The sequence below is a fragment of the Aethalodelphis obliquidens genome, unplaced genomic scaffold, assembly GCF_003676395.1.
Source record: "Aethalodelphis obliquidens isolate GAN/ISIS:26980383/991018 unplaced genomic scaffold, ASM367639v1 scaffold86, whole genome shotgun sequence".
In the NCBI taxonomy this organism is placed as follows: domain Eukaryota; kingdom Metazoa; phylum Chordata; class Mammalia; order Artiodactyla; family Delphinidae; genus Aethalodelphis; species Aethalodelphis obliquidens.
Window position 1 is genome coordinate 4938855 of NW_020838030.1, and position 21489 is coordinate 4960343.

Consider the following 21489-nt stretch of genomic DNA (forward strand, 5'->3'; position numbering starts at 1 on the left):
GACTCCTGAAGGATGGGGCAGCTAGGACCCATTATTGGGGTGATCTGGGTGATGATACAAGGAGTCAGAGGAAGGAAGGTCCTCAGTTTTCATTTGCAAATCATACATAAGTTGTTTTAGCACCAACTGGCTATGTCCTGAATGCAGCTGCTGTAGGTCTTCTGTTAGCTGGTACCAGCATCAGCTCAGGGCTCCCTCAAACTCTAGGTACTCTTTACTCTCTGGATAACCTTGGGAAATAACAGTCAGAATAACTAAGATTTACTGAGCATTTACTATAAGCTAGGCATTGTGCTAAGTTATCACATTTATTTTCCCCATAGCCATAGGGTCAATGTTTTTACTCTCCTCACTTTATAGATGAGGAAACTGGAAGCTTTGAGAAGTTAATTAACTACCCAACACAGTTAGTTCACACAACCAGGAAGTGGCAGAGTGAGGATTCAAACTCCACTTCACAGCACTCAATGAGCCAGCAGGACTGCAGCTAACGATTGCTCCAGGTGCCTGGGATACAAAGTAGGCTCCCACCCCCTTGCCATGCACACTCTAGGTGGCCTGACCCTGGTGTTGTAAAGCTACAGGGAGCTACAACGGAAAGAACAGGGCTTTGCCCTCTAACAAACCTGGATTTACATCCTGGCTCTGTTACTTTGTGGCATTCAGGACATCACTGCCCTTTTCTGAACCTCAGTCTTATTTTTATTTATTTATTTTTTTTGCGGTACGCGGGCCTCTCACTGTTATGGCCTCTCCCGTTGTGGAGCACAGGCTCTGGACACGCAGGCTCCGCGGCATGTGGGATCTTCCCGGACCGGGGCACGAACCCGTGTCCCCTGCATCGGCAGGCGGACTCTCAACCACTGCGCCACCAGGGAAGCCCTGAACCTCAGTTTTATTGATGACAGAATGAGAAACAAATGGGCTAAATCAAGTGGCACACAGCAGGCCCTAGATAAATGTTAGTTCCCATGCCTCCCATCTCCTCTCCACAAGGGAAATGTGGCTCTGGGGGCTACAGCAGGCCAGGCAAGCAGAGGTTCCGGAGCCATGCTCTAGATGACAGCAGGCGAGTGAGCTGATCTCTCTGGGCCTTGGTTTCCACACCTGTAGAATGGTGATGCTAACTTGAACCTATTTCATACAGCTGTTGTGAACATTAAATGAGTTACTACAGGTAAAGGGCTTAGAACAGTAGCTGGCATGGAGCAAGTACTCAATAAATGTTAGCTTTATTATTAGTTTTTGTATAGATCTGCCCCACCCTGTCTTGCGTTATAACTGTTTTTGTGTCTTAACTCCTCCACTATTAGATAAGAGGCAAGAACCATGTCTGATTCACCACACAGAAATAGGTGCTCAGTGTTGCTCGTTTGAAAGACATTTAGGGGGTGGAAGGGAGGACAGACTAAAATACTGTGTCTATCAGAAGCAACTTCTTCCTTAGCCCTTTACCTCTTCCCCAAGGTGAATGCAATGTCCTCATCCTTGAAAAAGGGTGTGGCTCAGGGCTAGTGTGAAACATCTGGTCCCTTCCAGGCCTTGGCACCAGCTCTCAACCTTTTCTCTGCCACGACACACGTGACATTATGTGATGGTGCATAACACACTCCCACCATGCAGCAAGATTACAGGGTGTGGTGCAGATAAGGTAGGCTGCATGTCACGTACAATTCCTGACACAGCAGCTGACACTCCACCCTCTCTCTCCCCCTCAAGAAAGCATACCAGATGTGAGCAAGAGCAAGTGGTGTTATTAGAGGGATGACCTCAAATCTTCTTACATTTATATAAAAAGTAAATCATTTCGAAAAGAGGCAGTTCTGCTAACAGTAGTAACAAATTACATGCAACACACCTCCCAACTGATTGCAGTGCACCAGCTGAAAGCTGCTGCCTGGAGAACAGATCTGATTCCCCCGAGGAAAGAGTGAATCTGAGTGGAGGGGTGAAGAAAAGGAGCAGAGGAGCTGGGCTGGGCTGCTTACTGGAGCCAAGAGCACTGAAGAGCCATTAGGAGAGAGGGCAGGCCCAGAGAGGGGTCTGTGTGTTGGGAGGTGGGCATGGCAGTCAGTACTAACAGACAAGAGAGGCAGTAGAAAGCCAGAGGGAAACGGAGCTGGGCTGAACAGATGAAAGGATGGAAGAGAGGAAGAAGAGACTGGCTAGCATGTGAACAGCGGTGAGAGGAGAGTGACGCATTGGGCCAAATTACTTGAGTTCCCAAAGATTTGCTTTTAAAAAACTGAGATTTAGTATAACATCACATGGGTTGCCCTTCTGGTAAAAGCTACCTTTCATATAAAAACCTTTACAACAAGTCCTTGTCAGAGATCAGGCTTTCTGATTAGCTGACACCAAAGATGGCTCCTTAACTAACTCACCCAAATGCCCTCTTTGACTTGGATGCCAAGACTCTAAGAAATTTTACACTTGGTTTTTATTCCATCCTTCAGCTAGGGTTTCTGTATGTAGTTCCACCACCACACTTCCCCACTCCTTCATTTTTTTACCTCAAGTTAAAGGAATTTAGCCTTATGCCTGTGACTTTTTAAAAATATTAATTAATTAATTAATTTATTTATTTTTGGTGCATTGGGTCTTTGTTGCTGCACGCGGGCTTCTCACTGCAGTGGCCCCTCCTGTCACGGAGCATGGGCTCCAGGCACACAGGCCTCAGCAGTCGTGGCTTGCAGGCTCTAGAGCACAGGCTCAGTAGTTGTGGCGCACGGGCTTAGCTGCTCCACGGCATGTGGGATCTTCCCGGACCAGGGCTCGAACCCGTGTCCCCTGCGTTGGCAGGTGGATTCCCAACCACTGCGTCACCAGGGAAGCCCTATGCCTGTGACTTTATTAGGAGCCACTGTGACTAATTTTTGGAAAGAAGTGGGGTACTAAGAAACAGTTAAATGAAACAAATAAAAGGGTCCTTGGAGGAGTACAAAACATAGGCGATGAAAATACTGCTTACGCAGGCTAAAGGATGGGTGACAATAACAGAACAAGTAATGGGAAAATTACTTCTTTAGATTTACAAACTGATTTTATAACTTTATGAAATCATTGTCCCTAGTCTTGTACCTTTAGGCTACCAGAGGAATATTATACCTACTCTGCAGATGGGGTCACTGCAACACCAAAAGCTGGATGCCTTTCCCAAGATCACAGAGTGATGGAGTAGAAAGAGTCAGGAACAAAAAATGGGACCTTTTGATACTGTGGAAATAGTGCAGCTTTGGAGTCAGAGGAACCTGGGTTTGTCAGCTATCTACTGACATGTGACTTCTCGGTCCTTTTTCTGGACTGTGGTTTCCTCATCTGTGAAATCAGAACAATACCTACCTGAGTAAGTTGTGAGAATAAAATAATGGAATGGCTATAAGGCACCCAGTGCAGGGCCTGGCATGTGGCAGTGTAGACGAAGTGCCATCATTGGCTGGGGCACTTTTATGCCTTGGCAGGACCAGTGTGCTTCTGCTGTGCTTTACCCCTGCCACTGCCTATCACCTATCTTTGACTCCTGAGCCCTGCTTGACCAGTTTTCCAGAGTTGGGAGGTGGAGGCGGCCTTACCGGTAATAGGAAGTCGGCCGGGGCGGGGCATCAGGGGTATCCTGCTCCAACTCCCGGTATACCACCTCTGGCAGCTTGGGAGTGGTGCTTGCAGAAGCATTGTGGTGATGGTGATGGTTGGAGTCCTTGCGCTTCTCCTTGTTCTTATGCTTGCCTGACTTGGGAGTAGCAGCTGGTGTCTCAGTGTTCTCCTTATTGCTGCCGTTCTCAGGGGCCTCCTCAGGGGCCTCCTCATCTTCTGACACCACATCCAGGTTGTCAAAGATGCTGATGCGGTGGACGCGGCCGTGCAGGTCCACCTCCACCATGCGCTGGGCCTGTGCGTAACTCATCACCTCACGGCTGGGCGACTGGGATACCTCTGAGGGGGTGGGTGACTGCTTGTTGGCTGGGCGTGACTGGCGCCCCTTCTTCTTGTGCTTTCGGAGTGGAGTCTGCTGTGGGGGCGGTGGGTTGTCATGGTCATAGTGGTACAGGTGGTACTCAATACCACTGTAACTCTTGTAGACCTTGCGGCAGGTCTCCACAGGGCACTCATACGGTGGCTTAGTTGCCCGCAAGTTGTGGCAGAAAGTCTTCACGTCAAAGTCCACCCCCATGCTGTCACATCTAGAATGTACAGATCAGTTAGCACAGGCCGAGGGAAGAGTTCCTGGCCACCCACTCCACTCTCTCCAGCCCTCCCTCTCCCCAAGGGTCCTGGCCAGCCAACCTCTACAGCAGCTCCAAATGCCCCCTCCTCCACAACATGGCCATAGTCTCGGCCTTATCACCTCTTGCCTGATCATCCTGCTCTGTGTCTCAGTTCTTCTAGCCTAATCTCACACAATGTGTCCAGAACGATCTTTCTACCAAGTAGAAACGATCATGTTAGTCTCTTGATTAAAAGCATCCTCCTGATGTTCCCCACTTACTTCAGGATAATATCCAAATTCCTTATGATGATATTCAAGGTGCTCCTTTCACTGTGTGGCCTTAGTCCTCCTTTCTAGATTCTTTTCACCAGTTACAGCTGTATTTCTGTCTAACCAGGACAACTTGCCAGTCCCTGAATGTTACAACCTCTCATTCCTGCAAGATGATCTCTATTTAGAATGCCTTCCAACCTCCCTGATTAGTGAGCTCCCACTCATTCTTCAAAACATGGCTCGAATGTCACTCCTGTTATGCTTCTTTGTCTCTCCCATGGAGAGCTGTGTTTCCCCAGCATTTCATCCTCACCTCCACCATGGCATTCACCACACTGGAAGTTCTCTGTCTCCTCCCATTAGACTGGGAGCTGTGCAGTGCAGACACCAGAGCCTACCCACCTCTGTATCCCCAGTACCTGGCATGTAGTGTTGTTTTGGCCAATGAATAAATAATCTGTTGAATGAATAGCTAAATGAGGGGATCACCAGTTCTGGAGATGAGATGGATGAAGGCTAGTGTCAGCCCATGCAGAAGTTTGAACAGGTAGCCAATGATTTGGTCCTGGACTCCAGCAGAAATCACTGGGTTACAGAAAGAATTAGTTAATTTCTGAGGCCTTTAAGGTAAGCCTATGCCCTGGCCCTGGGAGTGGCACCAGGCCCTAAGGGTACAAACAGGAACATGACAATCCAGGCACACTAAGCTCCATGCTGGTCCTCAGAGCCCTCCCTTCCTCCTCTCCAGTGTTCCTGGGTGAGTGGAGACAGCAGATGGCACCAGCCCCCAGGAAGCCCAGCTTGGTCAGAGAGACTGCCCCAATTTCTCCAGGCCTAGCTGAGTGCAACAATTTAACTGTGGTCTTGGCACCATTCCAAGCAAAGCCACCCTGAGCTCCCTGATTAATAACGGTCCTTGTTGGCTCCTCTCCTGTGACTTAACCAAGCTAGTGAGCTGCTCCAGTCTCTCCGTCAAAGCCCCAGATTGTCATATCAGTAAAACTACTCCTTAAACTCGCCCCTACTTCCTACCTGCACCTGTCTTTAAACAAACCAATCAGAAGCACAAACAAACTCTCCTCTTTCTATGATGAGTCCCTGGTGAACGCTGCAGCTCTGCTGCCCCGGCTGGCTCCCTAATCAGCACAGAAACCCCCAGCAAACGTCCCGCTGGGACTCAGAAACCGAAGCACAGAGGAGAGACAAGGCAAGTTAGACCCGAAAGCCCGTGGGGAGGGCCCCGGCCCAGGGGTATGGCGGCGGCATCTGCCCCAGGCGCTCCGAGGGCTGGAGGAAGTAGGGGGCGGAGGCCAGAGGGATTAGGCCGGGCCGGGCGGTGCCCGCAGCCCTCTCCCGGATGCGGCTACGTTTCCCCTTTGTCGAAATGTAAAATGTTAAACAAGGCTCTTCTCCTGCCATTGGCCCAGGCAGCCCCAGGCAACCCCGAAGGATACAGTGTTGCCCGGAATGCAGGCTGTGAGCGAATGCACTGTCAGTTCTCCGGGCTGGAGTGGCCCGAGGGTACTCGGGCTGGGCAGCTCAGTGCGCGCCCCACGAAAGTAGCCTACCCCTTCCCGGCTGGCCACTCCCGCCCTCGTCCCTGGCCCGCACTCACCGGCCACCTCGAGTCCGGGCTCATTGCCGAGGGCGCCCGCCGGGGCTCCGACCCCACTAGGGGAGGCCGGCGGGGAAAGACGGGCCGGGGATGGGGAGCCCCAATTCCGGAGACTGCAGACCTCGCCACCCCGACCCCCTGCCGCCCCACGCTCTGGCCCGGCTCCCTGGGATTCCCGCGCTGACCCCTGCCGCTCCCAGTCCCGCCGGCGCCCCGGTCTTTCAATTGCGGCGGCCGCCGCCCCTTTCGAAAGCCCCTAGGTTGCCCGGTCTCGGGACCCAGCACCGCCGGAACAATGGAGGCTCCCGGAGGCAGCGCGGGGACGGCGGCGGCAGAGACGGTGGCGGCAAAGGCAGTGGCAGCGGCGGCGGCAGCAGCGGCGGCGACGGCGTCTGCGCAGGGTAAACGCGACGCCGCAACGCTGCCGAGCTGCACTTTCGCCACACATCCCCGCCCGCCCGCTGAGGCTCGAGAGGCCATTCTCTGGGATTCGGAAGTGCCCCTGGACACCCTACATGGCTTTTCTAGCACCTCCATCTTAGAGCTGAGTTTCTGGAGACTGAAGTTGCGGTACTCGGGACCCGGAGTGGTGGGGCCGTTTGTAGCGAATCTGCGACCACGTACGGTGAGCGCGGACTGGGCGTGAGGAGCCCGCCCTTCTCCCTTCCCCCTCTGCCTCTCTCCCCCCCTCCTCCTTCTCTCCCTCCTGCTGGCGCCGCGGCTGCGGTAGGGACCTGGCCTTGGTCTCGGAGGAAGGCGGCGAGGCGGGGCGGGAGCCACGGGGCGGGACTGGGGGCAGGGCCAAGAGCAAGAGGGACGCGGACAGGAGCCTAAGGGGGACCCGAAGTTATAGGTAGGGGCGGGGCGGGGCTGGAAGAGAATAAACCAGTCTACGGGGCGGGGTTTGCGGAGAGTGGGCGGGGCCATCTGTAAAGCAGACCCCCAGTAAGGAGAATAGGGGCTGAACGGGGGGTAAAGCGTGGGACTAAACAGAAAAGTGGGCCTCAGAAAAGAAAGGGCGGGGCTTTGAGTGGGCCTGGAACTTGGAGATGGGCTAGGGGGAAAGGATATAGCTGGGAAAAACGATGTGAGGCTGAAGGTAAACGGTGGGGCTTGGGAAAGGTAAAGGGGCAGGGCTGGAGAAAAAGGTGTGAATCTGAAAGTAGCTGCCTGATTGGGGGTGGTGCGGAAGGCTGGTGGGGCGTGAAAGGGGTTGTGTAAGGTAAAATGAGATTCAGATGCTGGAACCCTGTAGGTGGGCGGGGAAATGCTTCATGGCTACGGGTTGCCGGTTGGAAGATAGTGTCAAAACAGAGCTGCGGGCTTCCCTGGTGGCACAGTGGTTGAGAGTCCGCCTGCCGATGCAGGGAACACGGGTTCGTGCCCCGGTCCGGGAAGGTCCCACATGCCGCGGAGCGGCTGGGCCCGTGAACCATGGCCGCTGAGCCTACGCGTCCGGAGTCTGTGCTCCGCAACGGGAGAGGCCACAGCAGTGAGAGGCCCGCGTACCGAAAAATAAAAAAAAATAAACAAAGAAACAGAGCTGCTTTTAATGTGACTGGGCCACTTAGTAGCTATGTGAATTTGGGCAAGTCGTTAAATTCTTCCTCACCTACCTTTACTTATTTGTAAAGCTGAGCTCGACAACTCTGTTGTCAGTTCTTGGGGGCTTCGGAGAACTTGGGGGCCAGGAAGAGTCCACTTGTTAAACAATACTTGTTGCTGAGCCTGTCCAGTTTTGCCATCAACGGCGAGCGTGAAAGATTCTGCCAGGGTTCTGGGGCAAAGCCCAAAGCATCTGGAAACTTCTATTTTATCTTAATACAAACCTTGCAGTTGACCCACTATAAAGTATGTGTTTTCATATACAGTGTCTTCCCCCAAACATACTTATAAAATTAACACCCCAGGAAGAGGTTTGCTGATTAAGATCTTTGGATCCGGAGTCAAACTGTTGGGTTCTCTACAATAAGTGACTTAACCGCTCTGAGCCTTAGTTTCTTCATGTGTAAAATGGAGATAAAATAGTGCTTACCTCACAGGATTGTTGTGAGGATTGAATAAGATGATACCTGTAAATCACCTAGCACAGTGTCTGACGTGTAGTGAATACTCAAAGAAAATATCAACTCTTTTATTATCCTCACTCAAAAAACTTGGACTAGATGGATTAGAGCAGAGTTATACAGAATCATCTTAAAGCTGACCCCTTTGGAGGTCAAGAACCCCTTTTAGAATCTGATAAAAGCTATGGGCCTCTCCCCTCAGAAAAAATGTACACACATAAAGATTCACTTGTTCCTTAACGTATTTGAAGAATGTCTCAAGTGTTAGATGAATGTGTGTTAGGATGGGGATGAACCCTAGTTGAAACTGTCCTTGCCCCCTCCTTCTCTTGGTGTGGCCCCAGATCCTGGGTCCCTCCCTCCCCAAGACCCATGAGACAGAACTGGAGTAGAGATCAGCTTTATTATTGGCATGAAGGCAGGGAGTGCCAGGCCCTCCTATGGTTGAGGGGGCAGAGGGCTCGACCAGCCAGTACCGATCCTCCAAGCTGGCCTTCCAGTGAGGTCCAGGGTTCCAGGTGCCTCTGGCTTTCAGCAGAAGCAGTGGGTGGGCAGGTGAGCAGGCTGCTAGGCTTTGGATAGGTGGGCTATTCAGGGATGCTCTGGAGCTGGCGTCGGCCTGGGGTTGGCAGGGGGTGGAGGGCGAGGCTGGATGTCCCTGGTGCGCATATAGGACAGTAGCTGCTCTGGGATCTCGGCCAGCACGTCCTTGGCTAGTCGGGCCATGCTCAGCACCTGGTTCCCTGACCGGTCGACATAGTCTCGGAATGGGACGAACTGGGACAGGCACAGACAATCAGATGTGGGTGGTGGACAGAAGAGAGGGGAGTGGGGAAGGCAGCAGTAGGGAGGCTTCCTCTTTGACCTCCTAACATCTCTTTCCAAATATCACACTATCTCTCTCCCCCATCTTGAGGAGCTTTCTACATTTGCTTTCTCTCCACCCACTTTTTTTTTCACCTTCTGTTCACCCTCAACCCACTCTAATTTGGCTTCATGTAGTCTACTGAAACTGCTCTCGCTAACGATGTCAACAGCACCATTTTCCCAAATTAGTCCAGAGGGCAATGATTGTCAGCCTCATCTTGCTGACTCCTCTTTAGCTTTCTATTACATTTGACCATAATCTTCCTGAACACTTCCCCCTCTTGACACATTACATTCTTCTAGATTCTCCTACCTTTCTGGATGCCTTTCCCCCCATCCCCACCCCCAGTCCTCTGGGTCTACCTAATCTCTAAATCTGGTGCCTTCTCTCTCTCAGTTCTCTTCCTGGGTGATTTCATACACTTCTGTGACTTTACAAACTGTTCCCTGGATTAAGAGATACAAACTACTATGTATAAAATAGATAAGCAACAAGGATATATTGTATAACACAGGGAATTATAGCTTTTATCTTGTAATAACGTTTAATGGAGTATAAACTAAAAATACTGAATCACTATGCTGTATACCTGAAACATATTGTAAATCAACTATACTTCAATTAAAAAAAAAAAACCTGTTCCCTGATGACTCCCCAATTTATACATCCATCCCTGACCTCTTTTTTAAGGCCCAGAGCCACATATTCACTTGTCCATATCACATCTCCTTTCGTTGGTCTTAGATACCTCAAGCCCAATGTGTTTACAACGGAATTCTAGGCTTGTCTGCCAAATCTGCTCCTCCTCCAGCTTTCTCTTTACCAGTAAATGGGATTATCACTCACCCAGTGGCTCAGTATAGAAAACTGAGAATCATCCTTGAAGCCCTGCTCCCTGTCACCATTTAATCAAATCTTCAACTCTTGGAAATTTTTCTTAAATAATCTTTTGAAAATGCTTCTTCTCTCCATCCTTACTGCTTCCATTCCCATCCAAATCCCCTGTACTACTTCAAAGGCTTCCTCATTAACGGGTCTACCTGCCTTCTCTCTTGCCCTGCTATAGTCCACCGTCCTGCAGCATCTCTGCATGTCTTAAAATGCAAGTCTGACCACCCCACTTCTCTACGTAAAATCCTTCAAGAGCTTTCCAGTTCTTTTAGAACAAAGCTCTGAGCTTCACCATGACTGGCAAGGCCTTGGCTTCCTCTTCCTCTCACTCCCTGTGATCCTGCCACCCTGGCCTCTTGCCCTCTCCATGATTGGGCAAGTTCTTTTGAGCCTAAGGGCCTTCTCACGTGCTGCTTCTCTACCTGTAATGCTTATACCTCCTTTAGATTTCAGCTCATATGTCATTCCCTCGTAGTAGCCTTCCCTGACTACCCTACCTAATCAGGTCCCTGTTATAGGCTCTCATTGTGGCATTTGCTGTCCCTCTGGAGCACCTATCACAATCTAATGAGATGTGTGATTATTATTGGTTGCCTCCACTAGAGGGCAGGAGCCTTGGGATCTCCTACACTATGAATCCACGATGGCTGCAGCAACCTGCCTGTTTCTCAAAAAGAGTTTGTTGAATGAATGTAGGTAGGCTGAAAGAGTGAAGGGAAGAAAGGCAGGTGATTAAGAAGGCAGTAAAGGAGAACAGCTGCTAACTTAGCCTCTCCTTCCCACCGTGCCTTTTGACTCCATGACTTCCTCTCCCGGGTCAGGTCTACCTGAACGATGTCCCGCTCTGCATAGCGTCCCCTAGAGGACACGCGCACGTCATCACCATCCAACTCTTCCATTGCTGCGGAAAAGACACCCCTCAGCTGATTGGCCTTTCCCACACCAACCCATGCTGCCCCCTCCCTCTTAGCTCCCCTTTGGAGTCATCATGAGAATGCCTAACGGTTGTATCAAATTCCTACAAATATTAGGCATTGTAATGGAGTTCTTATTATGCCCTCCCACGCATTCCTTCATCCCAGGAACCCCAGGAGGGAAGTATTTGTATGAACAGCCTTGGTTATGATGAGGAAACAGGTTCAGAGAAGGTCTGTGACTTGGCCAAAGTCCAGCACAGGCATCCATCCTATCTTTTCTATGAGGCAGGCCTGGGTGCCCAGATCCTCCCCTATTTTCCCGTTATTGGTCCCACTCATGGACACCCCCCATCTTACCCTCAAACATGGCTGGTCCCACACCGACAATAATGATGGACATGGGCAGTGAGGAGGCCTGTGAGGGAAAGAGGGTAAATGGTTGGGGTGAGCAGGCATAACAAGGGAAGTGGCTGTTGGGAGACAATTCTGTGTGTGTGATGTTTCTGCACATCTTACAAGCAGAGGCACTGATTCCCTTTGTGTCAGATTATCTTTTCAAGGATGTCTCCATATGTAACTGCCTTGAAAGATACAGTGTCTTCCTACAGAGCAAAGGGCAGGTTTGTTTACTGTCCAGTATAATATCTCGCACTGGAACAAAGGGAAGGCATGCTTACTGCCCATTATAAAAGACTCGGGTTCTCTACACTTAGGGTTTCTGTTCTATAATGCAACCCACTGTGGGTACAGGTGTCATCTGGCCCTCTGCACATTATCTTGTGGGAAGCGGGACTTAGTGAATCAGAGCCAATGCTGATAGTTGAGCTACTGCTATTGCTGGGAATAGCAAAGTCCTTTGCTTTTTTTGGCCACGCTGCATGGCATGTGGGATCTTAGTTCCCCAACCAGGGATCGAACCCATACCCCCTGCAGTGGAAGCACAGAGTCTTAACCACTGGACCACCAGGGAAGTCCCAAAGTCCTTTGCTTTTGTGTCTGCTGCCAGCATCCATGAAACTGGCAGGTTAACTTGTTAGCTTGCGTGTAGGGTAAAATCTCAACCCCTTCACGGTTATTAACAGTGACCCCTCCCTTCCAAGCCCTCCTCCTCAGACTCACACTGACAATGGCCTCCTTGGTCTGTGTCATGTCAGAGATGACCCCATCAGTGATGATGAGCAGAACATAGTACTGAGAACCATCAGAGATCTTGGCTGCAGCCCTGGGTGAGAGGCCAAGATCAGAATTCAGCTGAAAGCCCAGAGTTCAAAGGAATGTCCTGTCCCTAAAACTTCCACAGCCAGCACGTAAGCAGTGGTCAAGGACTGGGGCTTCTGAAGCTCATGCTCCTTCCCCAGACCTGGCTGCCTGCCCCACCTACCATCCCTCCAGTTACATTTATAGAACACTCACTATAGCAGGTACTGTGTTTAGGCACTGGAGGTACACAGTGAGAAAAAACAAATCCATCCCAGTCCCCTTGAGAGGGGATGCTGATCTAAGAATCACAGAAATAGCTATAGAATTGCACTTGTGATGAGAGTTGGGATAGAAAGAGACACTGCTATGACAGTGTCCTGTAGGGATCTTGACATGGCCCAGGTCAGTGAAAGCTTCTTTAAGGAAACAGTGTTTGAGGATAAAGGAGAGGAGGAAGGAGAAGAGGCTAAGTGAAGGGGGAGAATTATTCCAGGTAGAAGGAACAGCATGGACAAAGGCCCCAAAATGGGACTGGAGGAATCCTACCCTTTCTGGAGCCCAGAAAGAGAAGGAAGCAGAGTGGACCATGTGACTGAAATGAGGTGGGGCCCAAACCACACAGGGCTTTGTTGGCCCTAGAAAGATGTTGGTATTTATACAAGAACAAGACCAAAGACTGAAGGCCTCCTTTCTTCCCTCTCTCACCCATTTCTCCTCTCTCCCTTCTCCCCTCTGCTGACCACATCCCATTGCCTAGGCTTCTGGGTCCTCAGCCAGTCTAACAGCTGCTCCCAGAGCTCCTTTCCCTTCTCTCACTATCAGTCTTTGAATCCAAGATTTTTTGATCTGAAAAGGACTTCAGAAGTCATTAACTCTAGTCCCCTTATTTTACACATAAGAAAAACGAGACCTCAGAGAGCACAAAGGCCGTGGCAGACCTGGTCTCTTGACTTCCAGTGTTGGGCCCTGTGTGGATTGGAAAGGATGGAGTTGCACTCTCCAGTAAGGTAGCCTCTATTGAAATTTATATTAATTAAGTTAAATAAAATTCAACATTCAGTTCCTTGTTCCCCCTAGCAACTTTTCAAGCGCTCACTATCTGTATGTGCCTGGCAGCTACCATATAGGACATCACAGATACAGAACATTTCCATCATTGCAGAGTTCTGTTGGACAGTGCTGGTATTTAAGCTTGATATAAAGAAGGAGGAAAGCGTGGTGAGAGTGGAGAATTCAAATAGCTCCAGTTCATTTTGCCCAGGGCCCAGGGTGGGAGTGGGCCATGATCCGTTCCTGAATCCTGGCTGCAGCCTCCTCATAGGCTTGGGCTGGTACTGTTTCTTGTCACTCACTCATTTTGCAAATAATCACTGCACACCTGCTATGTGTCAGGCCAGGCACCAAGTTTGGTGCTGAGCATGCAGCAGAGAATTGGACATTGTCCTGCGGGGTGATGGATGCTTTCACCACTAAGATGCAGTGAGGTTAGGGCTTTGAGGACATGACATCTAACCCAAGACCTGAAAAATGAGTAGGAGTTAGCCAGGTGGAGGTGGAGGTGGGGTGGGGGGAGGAGGGGAGGGTAAAGGGAAAGTGTTCCAGAGAGAAGGAATAGCACGTACAAACCAAGAGAGTGTGTTCTAGGGGGTGCACGTGGGGCCACAGAAGAGAGATGAGGCTGGAGCAGTGGGCAATGGCCCCCTCATGAAGGGATTTGTGAGCCAGGGCATTGGGGGGCATGGAAGGGCGTTGGGCACGGGAGGTACATCTTTGGCTCCCTGCCGATGCCTGGCATTCCCAAGGCCATTTAGACCTGGAGCTGGGTGACTGGCTGGGGAAGGCCAGTCTGTGCCCCACCTGGCTGTGGGGTGGGAAACGACAAAGAGTCATCTGTGATCATCAAAATCACAGCCGCACTCTTGACATACGTGATCTAATTTAATCCCCACCACCATTCTATGAGGTAGGCACATTTTTTATTCCAATTTTTAAAATGAGAAAAGTGAAGTTCAGAGACATTAAGTAGCATCCCCAAGGGGTGGTGCAGCTGGGGTCCAAGCCCACGCTTGAACATCTGAACCTAAAGCCTGAGCTCTTGATTCCTCCAGTCTTCCTTCCAGCCTGCTCTCTGGATACTCCTCCGTACACACTGCACATTCTGCTCAGAGTATACTGTTCACTGTTTACCAAGCTCACCCTTCATACCTCTGTGCTTTTCACATGTGGTTCCTGCTGCCAGGCCTGCTCTGTGCATCTGATAAAGTCCAGTTTGCCCTCTGCACCCAGCCAAGCAGTCAGTCCCCTCTGTGACTAGACTGCCTTGGGTCTCTCAGACTCTCCTTCTCCCTCTGCCTTCTAGGATGCCACCCACCAAGACGGGCTGTCTGCCCTTCCAAATGGGTTCTCACATCCCTGAGGGTACCAGCATGTGTACCAAGGGGAACCCAAGGTCACAGGATACCGGAGGCACTCATTATACTATATGATTTGGTGGATAAAGCTAGATGACTCTAAGTACACTTAAAACACCTTCCCCCCCCCCCAGATTATAGCAAACATGGACACAATATCAGAAGAATGTAAATTTGCATGCATTTTAAAGATAAAATATGGGGATTTCAAAGACATTTTCAGCTTGGCTGCTTTCAGCTGTGCCCCCAGTCTCCCCTAGGGGAAGCTGTTGTTTGCCTTTGCCAACAGGCAACTTGCTGGAAAAGTCTGGGAAGCTCCGGCCTACAGAAGGTAATGATTTGTTTATATTTCTGTCTCCTGCACCGAGGCAGGAGATCTCAAGGGCTGAGCCTAGATCTGATTCATCTGTGAGTCTCTAGTGCCCCAGCAGAGAACTGAGCACACACAGATGCCCTTAGAATAGTAATAATGATAATAATAGTACCAGTAATAGCTAACACCTATAGCACTTACAATGTGGCAGGCACTGTTCTCAGTGCTTGACAAATATTAATTTACTTAGTCCTCACAACAGCTCTATGATACTATTATCCCCATGTACAGCTGAGGAAACAGGCATAGAGAGGTTAACAGTCTTGCCCAAAGTGACACAGCTAGTAAGTGGTAGAGTGGGTGTAACTTAGCTAGTCTAGCCCCATAGCCCACATTCATGCTACATTCTCCTTTATGGAATGTTGACTGACTGACTGAATGAATGAGTGAACTTGCCCAAGATAATATTTAAGAAGTCTGTTTAATAACAACAAAAAAATGTGCTCAGGTTCCATTATTAAGTGAAAAACTCAGTAGTGAAATATTACATGTAATTTGACTGCCATTATGGTTGCATAAGGAAGACTGTCAATAACTATATATACATCCACATTCCCATGGGCCGTATTCTGGGTGATTTCTTATTTAATTTCTCCATCCTTGAAATTTTCTACAGCAATGTTATGTTACTTTTGTAATTAAAGAAACTATTATCTCACTACGAATTAAAAAATAACTAATCTTTATTAGAGAAAAGGCAAGTCTCTGGACATATAAATCTCCCTGAAATCCTTCAACTTTTCTTCTCTTTGTTTCATCTTTTTACTTTCAAGTTTTCTGAGGTACTTTGTTTTCGATGGGTCTCTTCTATTTAGCATTATTTTTTTATTCAATCAGAAAAACTTTAGGTTCACTGACATATGTTTGGTTTTAGTTGTCATTTTATTTTATCTGCATTTAAGAAAATCCTTTGTTACATGAGCTGGATTTTCTTTGCATTGTGTTTTTGTTCTGAAAATTTGGAGTTACTCTTTTGTTTTTAGAAGTTACTCTTCTATAGTTTAATCTGCAACTTAAGCTCATTTTAATCTACCATGAGCACTTACTATGGGCCACACACTGTGCTAATCATTCTTTTTTTTTTTAAAGAGTTTGTAATTTCTTTTTTTTTAAATTAATTTTATTTATATTTATTTTTGGCTGCGTTGGGTCTTCGTTGCTGTGCATGGGCTTTCTCTAGTTGTGGCGAGCAGGGACTACTCTTCGTTGCAGTGCACGGGCTTCTCGTTGCGGTGGCTGCTCTTGTTGTGGAGCACAGGCTCTAGGCGCGCGGGCTACAGTAGTTGTGGCTCACGGGCTCTAGACCTCAGGCTCAGTAGTTGTGGCGAACGGGCTTAGTTGCTCTGCGGCATGTGGGATCTTCCCGGACCAGGGCTTGAACCCGTGTCCCCTGCATTGGCAGGCGGATTCTTAACCACTGGGCCCCAGGGAAGTCCTAATCATTCTTATATTGTTATCTAATTTTAAATTTCCAATAACCCTATAAAGAAGGTACTATGGTTATCCATTATTACACCTATTTACAGGGATGAAATGGAGGCTTAGAGAAGCTAAGTTGCTTCAGGTCACATGGTTAGTGAGTGCCAGGTCTGATGCCCAAACTTGTGCCTTACCCACTGTTCTGTAGGCCCTTCTCTCTTCCCCAAACTTGAGGCCTGGGTTGTTGTTCCCAGGGAGTGGGGTTGGGGTAGTTTGTTGACACCCTTTCTACCTCAGAATAAGGCATTATGTAACCTCTTTATAACAGAGCCTGGCCAACACTGAAAATTTCACCTTCTCCCCAGAGCCCAAATTCACCCAAGAGTGGTCCTAACTATTCTTGGGAAGTCAGTTCACTGTCTGGGTCCCCTTAGTTTCCCCCAGCCCCACCCAGTTTCCTTACCTGGCCACCAGGTTGATGACAGGGGCGAAGTAGGTGGGCCCGTAGAGCTGCACTGTGCGCAGGCTCTGGAAGTAGCTCTCCAACACGCCCTCAATGCCCACACAGTTGGGGTCCTCATCATTGTTGTTCTGTCAGGGAAGATGCCCTGCTGGGCTGATCCTAGCTCACTCTTTCCTTCTTGCATCGCTGTCTCTCAGAGTCCCCTCCAAACTCCAACCCTGCCCCCTCCCTGCTCTGCCACCTTCTCCTAGCTCCTCCTGCTACTTGGCAGGTCCTTGACCCTTAGAAGAGACATAAGCAGAAGAATTTGTCAACTTGGGTGGGCCAGATGCCAGGGCATGGAGTCTAGGCTCTGGCCATACCATACCAGGGGGAACTGGTGGGAGATCCGTCCCTCGGGAGGCAGCTTGGCCCCAAAGCCGTAAGCTGGGAACAGCTTGTCACTGTCATAGTCCTGGATGATTTCTCCCACTGCCTTGAGGGCCATGGCATAGGCGCTGAGCTGATAAGGACTCATGTAGTGCAGGGAGGTGGGCTGCAGGGGATTCCCTATAGGGAAACAGGAGACCCACCTCATGGTCATCTTGATGATCTATTAGTTCATCTGCCTATCATTGTATGCATCCATCCACCTATCCATTCATCCACTCTTTACCCATGTACTGCCTCATTATTTTACCCAGTCATCCAAATGTTCATTTATCCATCTATCCATCCACCAACCCCTATAGGTATCCCTCAGTTCATCCACATACTCATACATCCATTCACCCATCCACTGGCCATAAATCCATCTTTCAGTCTACCTATTCATCTCCATCTGTCCGCTTCTCCATTCTCTTATCCAACTACCCACCCACCTAACCATCCATCCATCTATCCATCCATTCACTTGTTCACCTGCTATTTCTCTTTCTTTCCCATCCATCCATATAGCCATATTCTTTCATCCATCTATCCATCTCTATCCATCCCTATCCATCCCATTCATTCACCTGCCTGTCTATCCTCATATGGATCCATTCACCTGTCCACTCATCCATTTCCCCAATTTAAACATCTGAGCATTTGTCCACCCACATACCAGTTCATGCATCTACCTGTCTAACCCACTGTACTCAGTCATTACCCATTTGCCCCCTCTGTTTATAAATCTATCTACCCACCCAGTCATCCACCCATTTACCTATTCATCTCTCATTACACTCGTATTCCCTCCCATCCATTCATTTACTCATCTGCTTCTCAAGCTATGTAGACCTGTCTATCCTTTCAACTTTCTTTGATCCATTTACCCACTTATTTTTCTGTACCCTCTCCTACCATTACATCCAGTAATCTCCTCACGACACTCCTGCCCCAGTATGAGCCTGACTGGGCCTTGCCTCAAGCCTGGGCTTTCTGGGTAGCTTAACTCTTATTCCCAGGTTGGAATCCAGGCCAATCCCTAGTGACTTCTTTAGAATTCCTCCGTACCCCATTCCCCCATCCATGCCTCACCATTGGAAGCTGTGAAGTCAATGGCTACTGTGAAGTTCAGCTGCGTCCTATTGGGGAAATAGATGGATTGAGAAGTGAGGGACTAATAACTTACTATACCGGGATTTCTCAAACACTAGTATGCATATGAGCCACCTGGGAATCGTGTTAAAATGCAAATTCTGAACTGGATGGTCTGGGTGGAGCCTGAGATTCTGCTTTTCTAACAAACTCCCAAGTGAGGCAGATGCTGCTGGCCCACTGAACACACTTCGGGTGGCAGAATTAAATGCCTGCTGCATGACATAATGTGCGCGATGGAATTTAATTTAACCGTTACTATCGTCCTGAAGTAGTACTTAACAGCTCCATTTTACACTGGAGAAAAGTGAGGTTTAGAGAAGACAAGCACCTTTCTGAGGTCAGCCTAAACCAAGCAGGATGTCCCCTACAGCCTGCTTATCGTTTCCCTCTTTCTTGGCTTCTCCCTCTTGCCTGGACATATCTTCTGCCTGGGCCCCAGTAAGGTTACTGGGGACACCTTTGAAAACCACTGGTCTGTCATCTTCCCAGGGCGGGCTGGAAGATTGGGTTGAAAGGCAGCCCCATGGAGAGAACTAAGATGGGCAGCACTCTGCACTTTATAAAGCACTTTGTAGTCTGCCAAGTGTTTTAAAGTTTATCCTCATGATCTCTTTGGACCCTGACCATTAATGAATAGTAAAACTGAGGCTCAGAACTGGGAGTAACTCATTGCTGGGCTTTCAGCCAAAAGCTTGGCCTGTGACTCACCCTCCCTTGATGTAATCGACAAAAGTGAATTCAGAGTCCACAGAAAAGGAAAGCAGCGTCACCTGCGGGACAGAAGAGGCAGCCCTGCTACTTTGGAAAGTGTAGTCAGGGTAGAAAAAGGGAAAGAGGCACTTGATTTCACCCCCATCCCACCCTGTCCAATTTCTGAAAGGGCAAAAAGGGGAAGCTGTCAGAAACATTTGGATTTCCAAAAATATATTAAATTGGGAAATATAACTTAGGTTTTCCCCAAAAATCTGCAAAAGAGTAAATTTCAAAACAATTTCCTTAGGTGAGAGAAAAAAAATTAAAAACAAAACACAACAAAAACTTAAATGGTGCCACCTTGTATCCAACATTACTATATCCAAGTAATCTGTGCCAACAGCTTTCCCATACCCTCAACATTTGCCACGTCATGCTATGTCAGTGGGGATAGAGACAGAAGGATCCAGGGAGGGACAGGGCTCTAGGGAGTACTCACAGTTCCCGAGTTGACATATTTCTTCTTCTTACATTTCTTCCGAGGGTTAAGTACCTAAGTGAAGAAGATAACAGTGATGGAGGGAAACAGGACGGGAACCACAGACTGAGCACACTAGGATGGAGGGCCTGGGCAACCTGGGCAGGGCTGGAGCTCTCACCTCATACACTGTGAACTGGTTCTGGGCCTTGCTCAGCTCTCTGTAGCTAGTGGTAAACTCACCGATGAAGTCGTGACTGCAATGAGACCAGAGGTGGGTAAGCAACAACTGCTGGTGGTTTGGAGACACCTCTGAAACCAGTCTTTTTTTTTTTTATTTAAATAAACCATTAGAGTACTGGGAGGTAATCTCATTAGTTTTATTTTTTTTAATTTATTATTATTTTTAAATTGATTTATTTTTTGGCTGCATTGGGTGTTTGTTGCTGCTCGTGGCTTTCTCTAGCTGCAGCGAGCGGGGCTACTCTTTGTTGTGGTGTGCAGGATTCTCATCGCGGTGGCATCTCTTCTTGTGGAGCTCAAGCTCTAGGCGTGTGGGCTTCAGTAGTTGTGGTGGGCGGGCTCAGTAGTTGTGGCTCGTGGGCTCTAGAGCGCAGGCTCAATAGTTGTGGCGCACGGGCTTAGTTGCTCCACGGCATGTGGGATCTTCGCGGATCAGGGCTCGAACCCGTGTCCCCTGCATTGGCAGGCGGATTCTTAACCACTGCACCACCAGGGAAGCCTGAAACCAGTCTTTTATTTCCACTATCTGTGCCTCTACTTGGGCTGCAGGGCACTGGGGCTTGGGCTAGAAGAGGGACCAAGCTAAGGGGAAGAGAAGGGAAGCGACAGTGTACCAGAGAGACAACTGAGGGCATCAGTTGTACCCAAGGTCTTGGCATCTGTCATCAACCTTTCTGGCTCCCAAGGCTACTTTGGGGTTCCTAGTGAATGTACTACATATTTCAGGGAACTGTTTGTGTTAATTATAGGAGAGGGCAGTACTATGTGGAGCAGTGCTACCTTCCATCCCGGTCCCAGTCGTACACATCAATCTTCACTGTTCTGAAATGCAGGAGATAAACGTAGGCTGGGTGTGTATGATAAATCTGAGACACCCCCACCCACTTAACTATACATAAAACATCTTCCAATCCACCCATCTGTCCTTCTATCAAACTTCCTCCTATCCCTCCTATCCATTCATTAGTCCATGCACATACCCAACTATCTACTGCCACTACCAGTATTACTACTACTACTGATATTTATACTGCTGTTACTATACTTTACTCTTGACTTTTTTTTTTTTTTTGGCTGCACCACATAGCTTGCGGGATCTTATTTCCCCAACCAGGGATTGAACCCAGGCCCTCCGCAGTGAAAGGGCAGAGTCCTAACCACTGGACCGCCAGGGAATTCCCTACAACTTATTGACTCTTACTATATTCCAGGTATTGTTCTCAGCACTTTCACAGACTAATTTAATTTAACAATCATTCTATAAAGTAAGAACTATTGAGATAGCCTCATCCACCAGAGGGCAGACAGCAGAAACAAGGACTACAATCCTGCAGCTTGCAGAACGAAAACCACAATCACAGAAAGACAGACAAGATGAAAAGGCAGAGGACTATGTCCCAGATGAAGGAACAACATAAAACCCCAGAAAAACAACTAAATGAAGCGGAGATAGGCAACCTTCCAGAAAAAGAATTCAGAATAATGATAGTGAAGATGATCGAGGACCTTGGAAAAAGAATGGAGGCAAAGATCAAGAATATGCAAGAAATGTTTAACAAAAATTTAGAAGAATTAAAGAACAAACAAACAGAAATGAACAATACAATAACTAAAATGAAAACTACACTAGAAGGAATCAATAGCAGAATAACTGAGGCAGAAGAACGCCTAAGTGACCTGGAAGACAGAATGGTGGAATTCACTGCTGCGGAACAGAATAAAGAAAAAAGAATGAAAAGAAATGAAGACAGCCTAAGAGACCTCTGGGACAACATTAAACACAACAACATTCGCATGATAGGGGTCCCA

At 48.6% G+C, this 21489-nt stretch overlaps 1 protein-coding gene across 6 annotated transcripts in view; it reads right to left on the reverse strand.

Annotated features, from left to right (window-relative positions):
- The window catches only part of LOC113613230 (copine-9), a 41703-nt gene that overhangs the window by 9491 nt on the left and 10723 nt on the right, over positions 1 to 21489 (reverse strand). For 3 of the 6 annotated variants that reach the window (XM_027093781.1, XM_027093782.1, XM_027093783.1), the window contains 8 exons: positions 20461 to 20502; positions 19619 to 19694; positions 19459 to 19512; positions 18975 to 19036; positions 18204 to 18250; positions 17071 to 17252; positions 16704 to 16831; positions 3573 to 4181 (listed from right to left, as the gene is read on the reverse strand). In XM_027093781.1, the coding sequence (XP_026949582.1) occupies positions 3573 to 4181; positions 16704 to 16831; positions 17071 to 17252; positions 18204 to 18250; positions 18975 to 19036; positions 19459 to 19512; positions 19619 to 19694; positions 20461 to 20502 (1200 nt within the window). Of the gene's footprint in view, positions 1 to 3572; positions 4182 to 8545; positions 8939 to 10747; positions 10822 to 11194; positions 11253 to 11956; positions 12060 to 16703; positions 16832 to 17070; positions 17253 to 18203; positions 18251 to 18974; positions 19037 to 19458; positions 19513 to 19618; positions 19695 to 20460; positions 20503 to 21489 lie in introns of those variants that run through there. The other 3 variants (XM_027093785.1, XM_027093784.1, XM_027093786.1) reach the window with 2 other exon arrangements.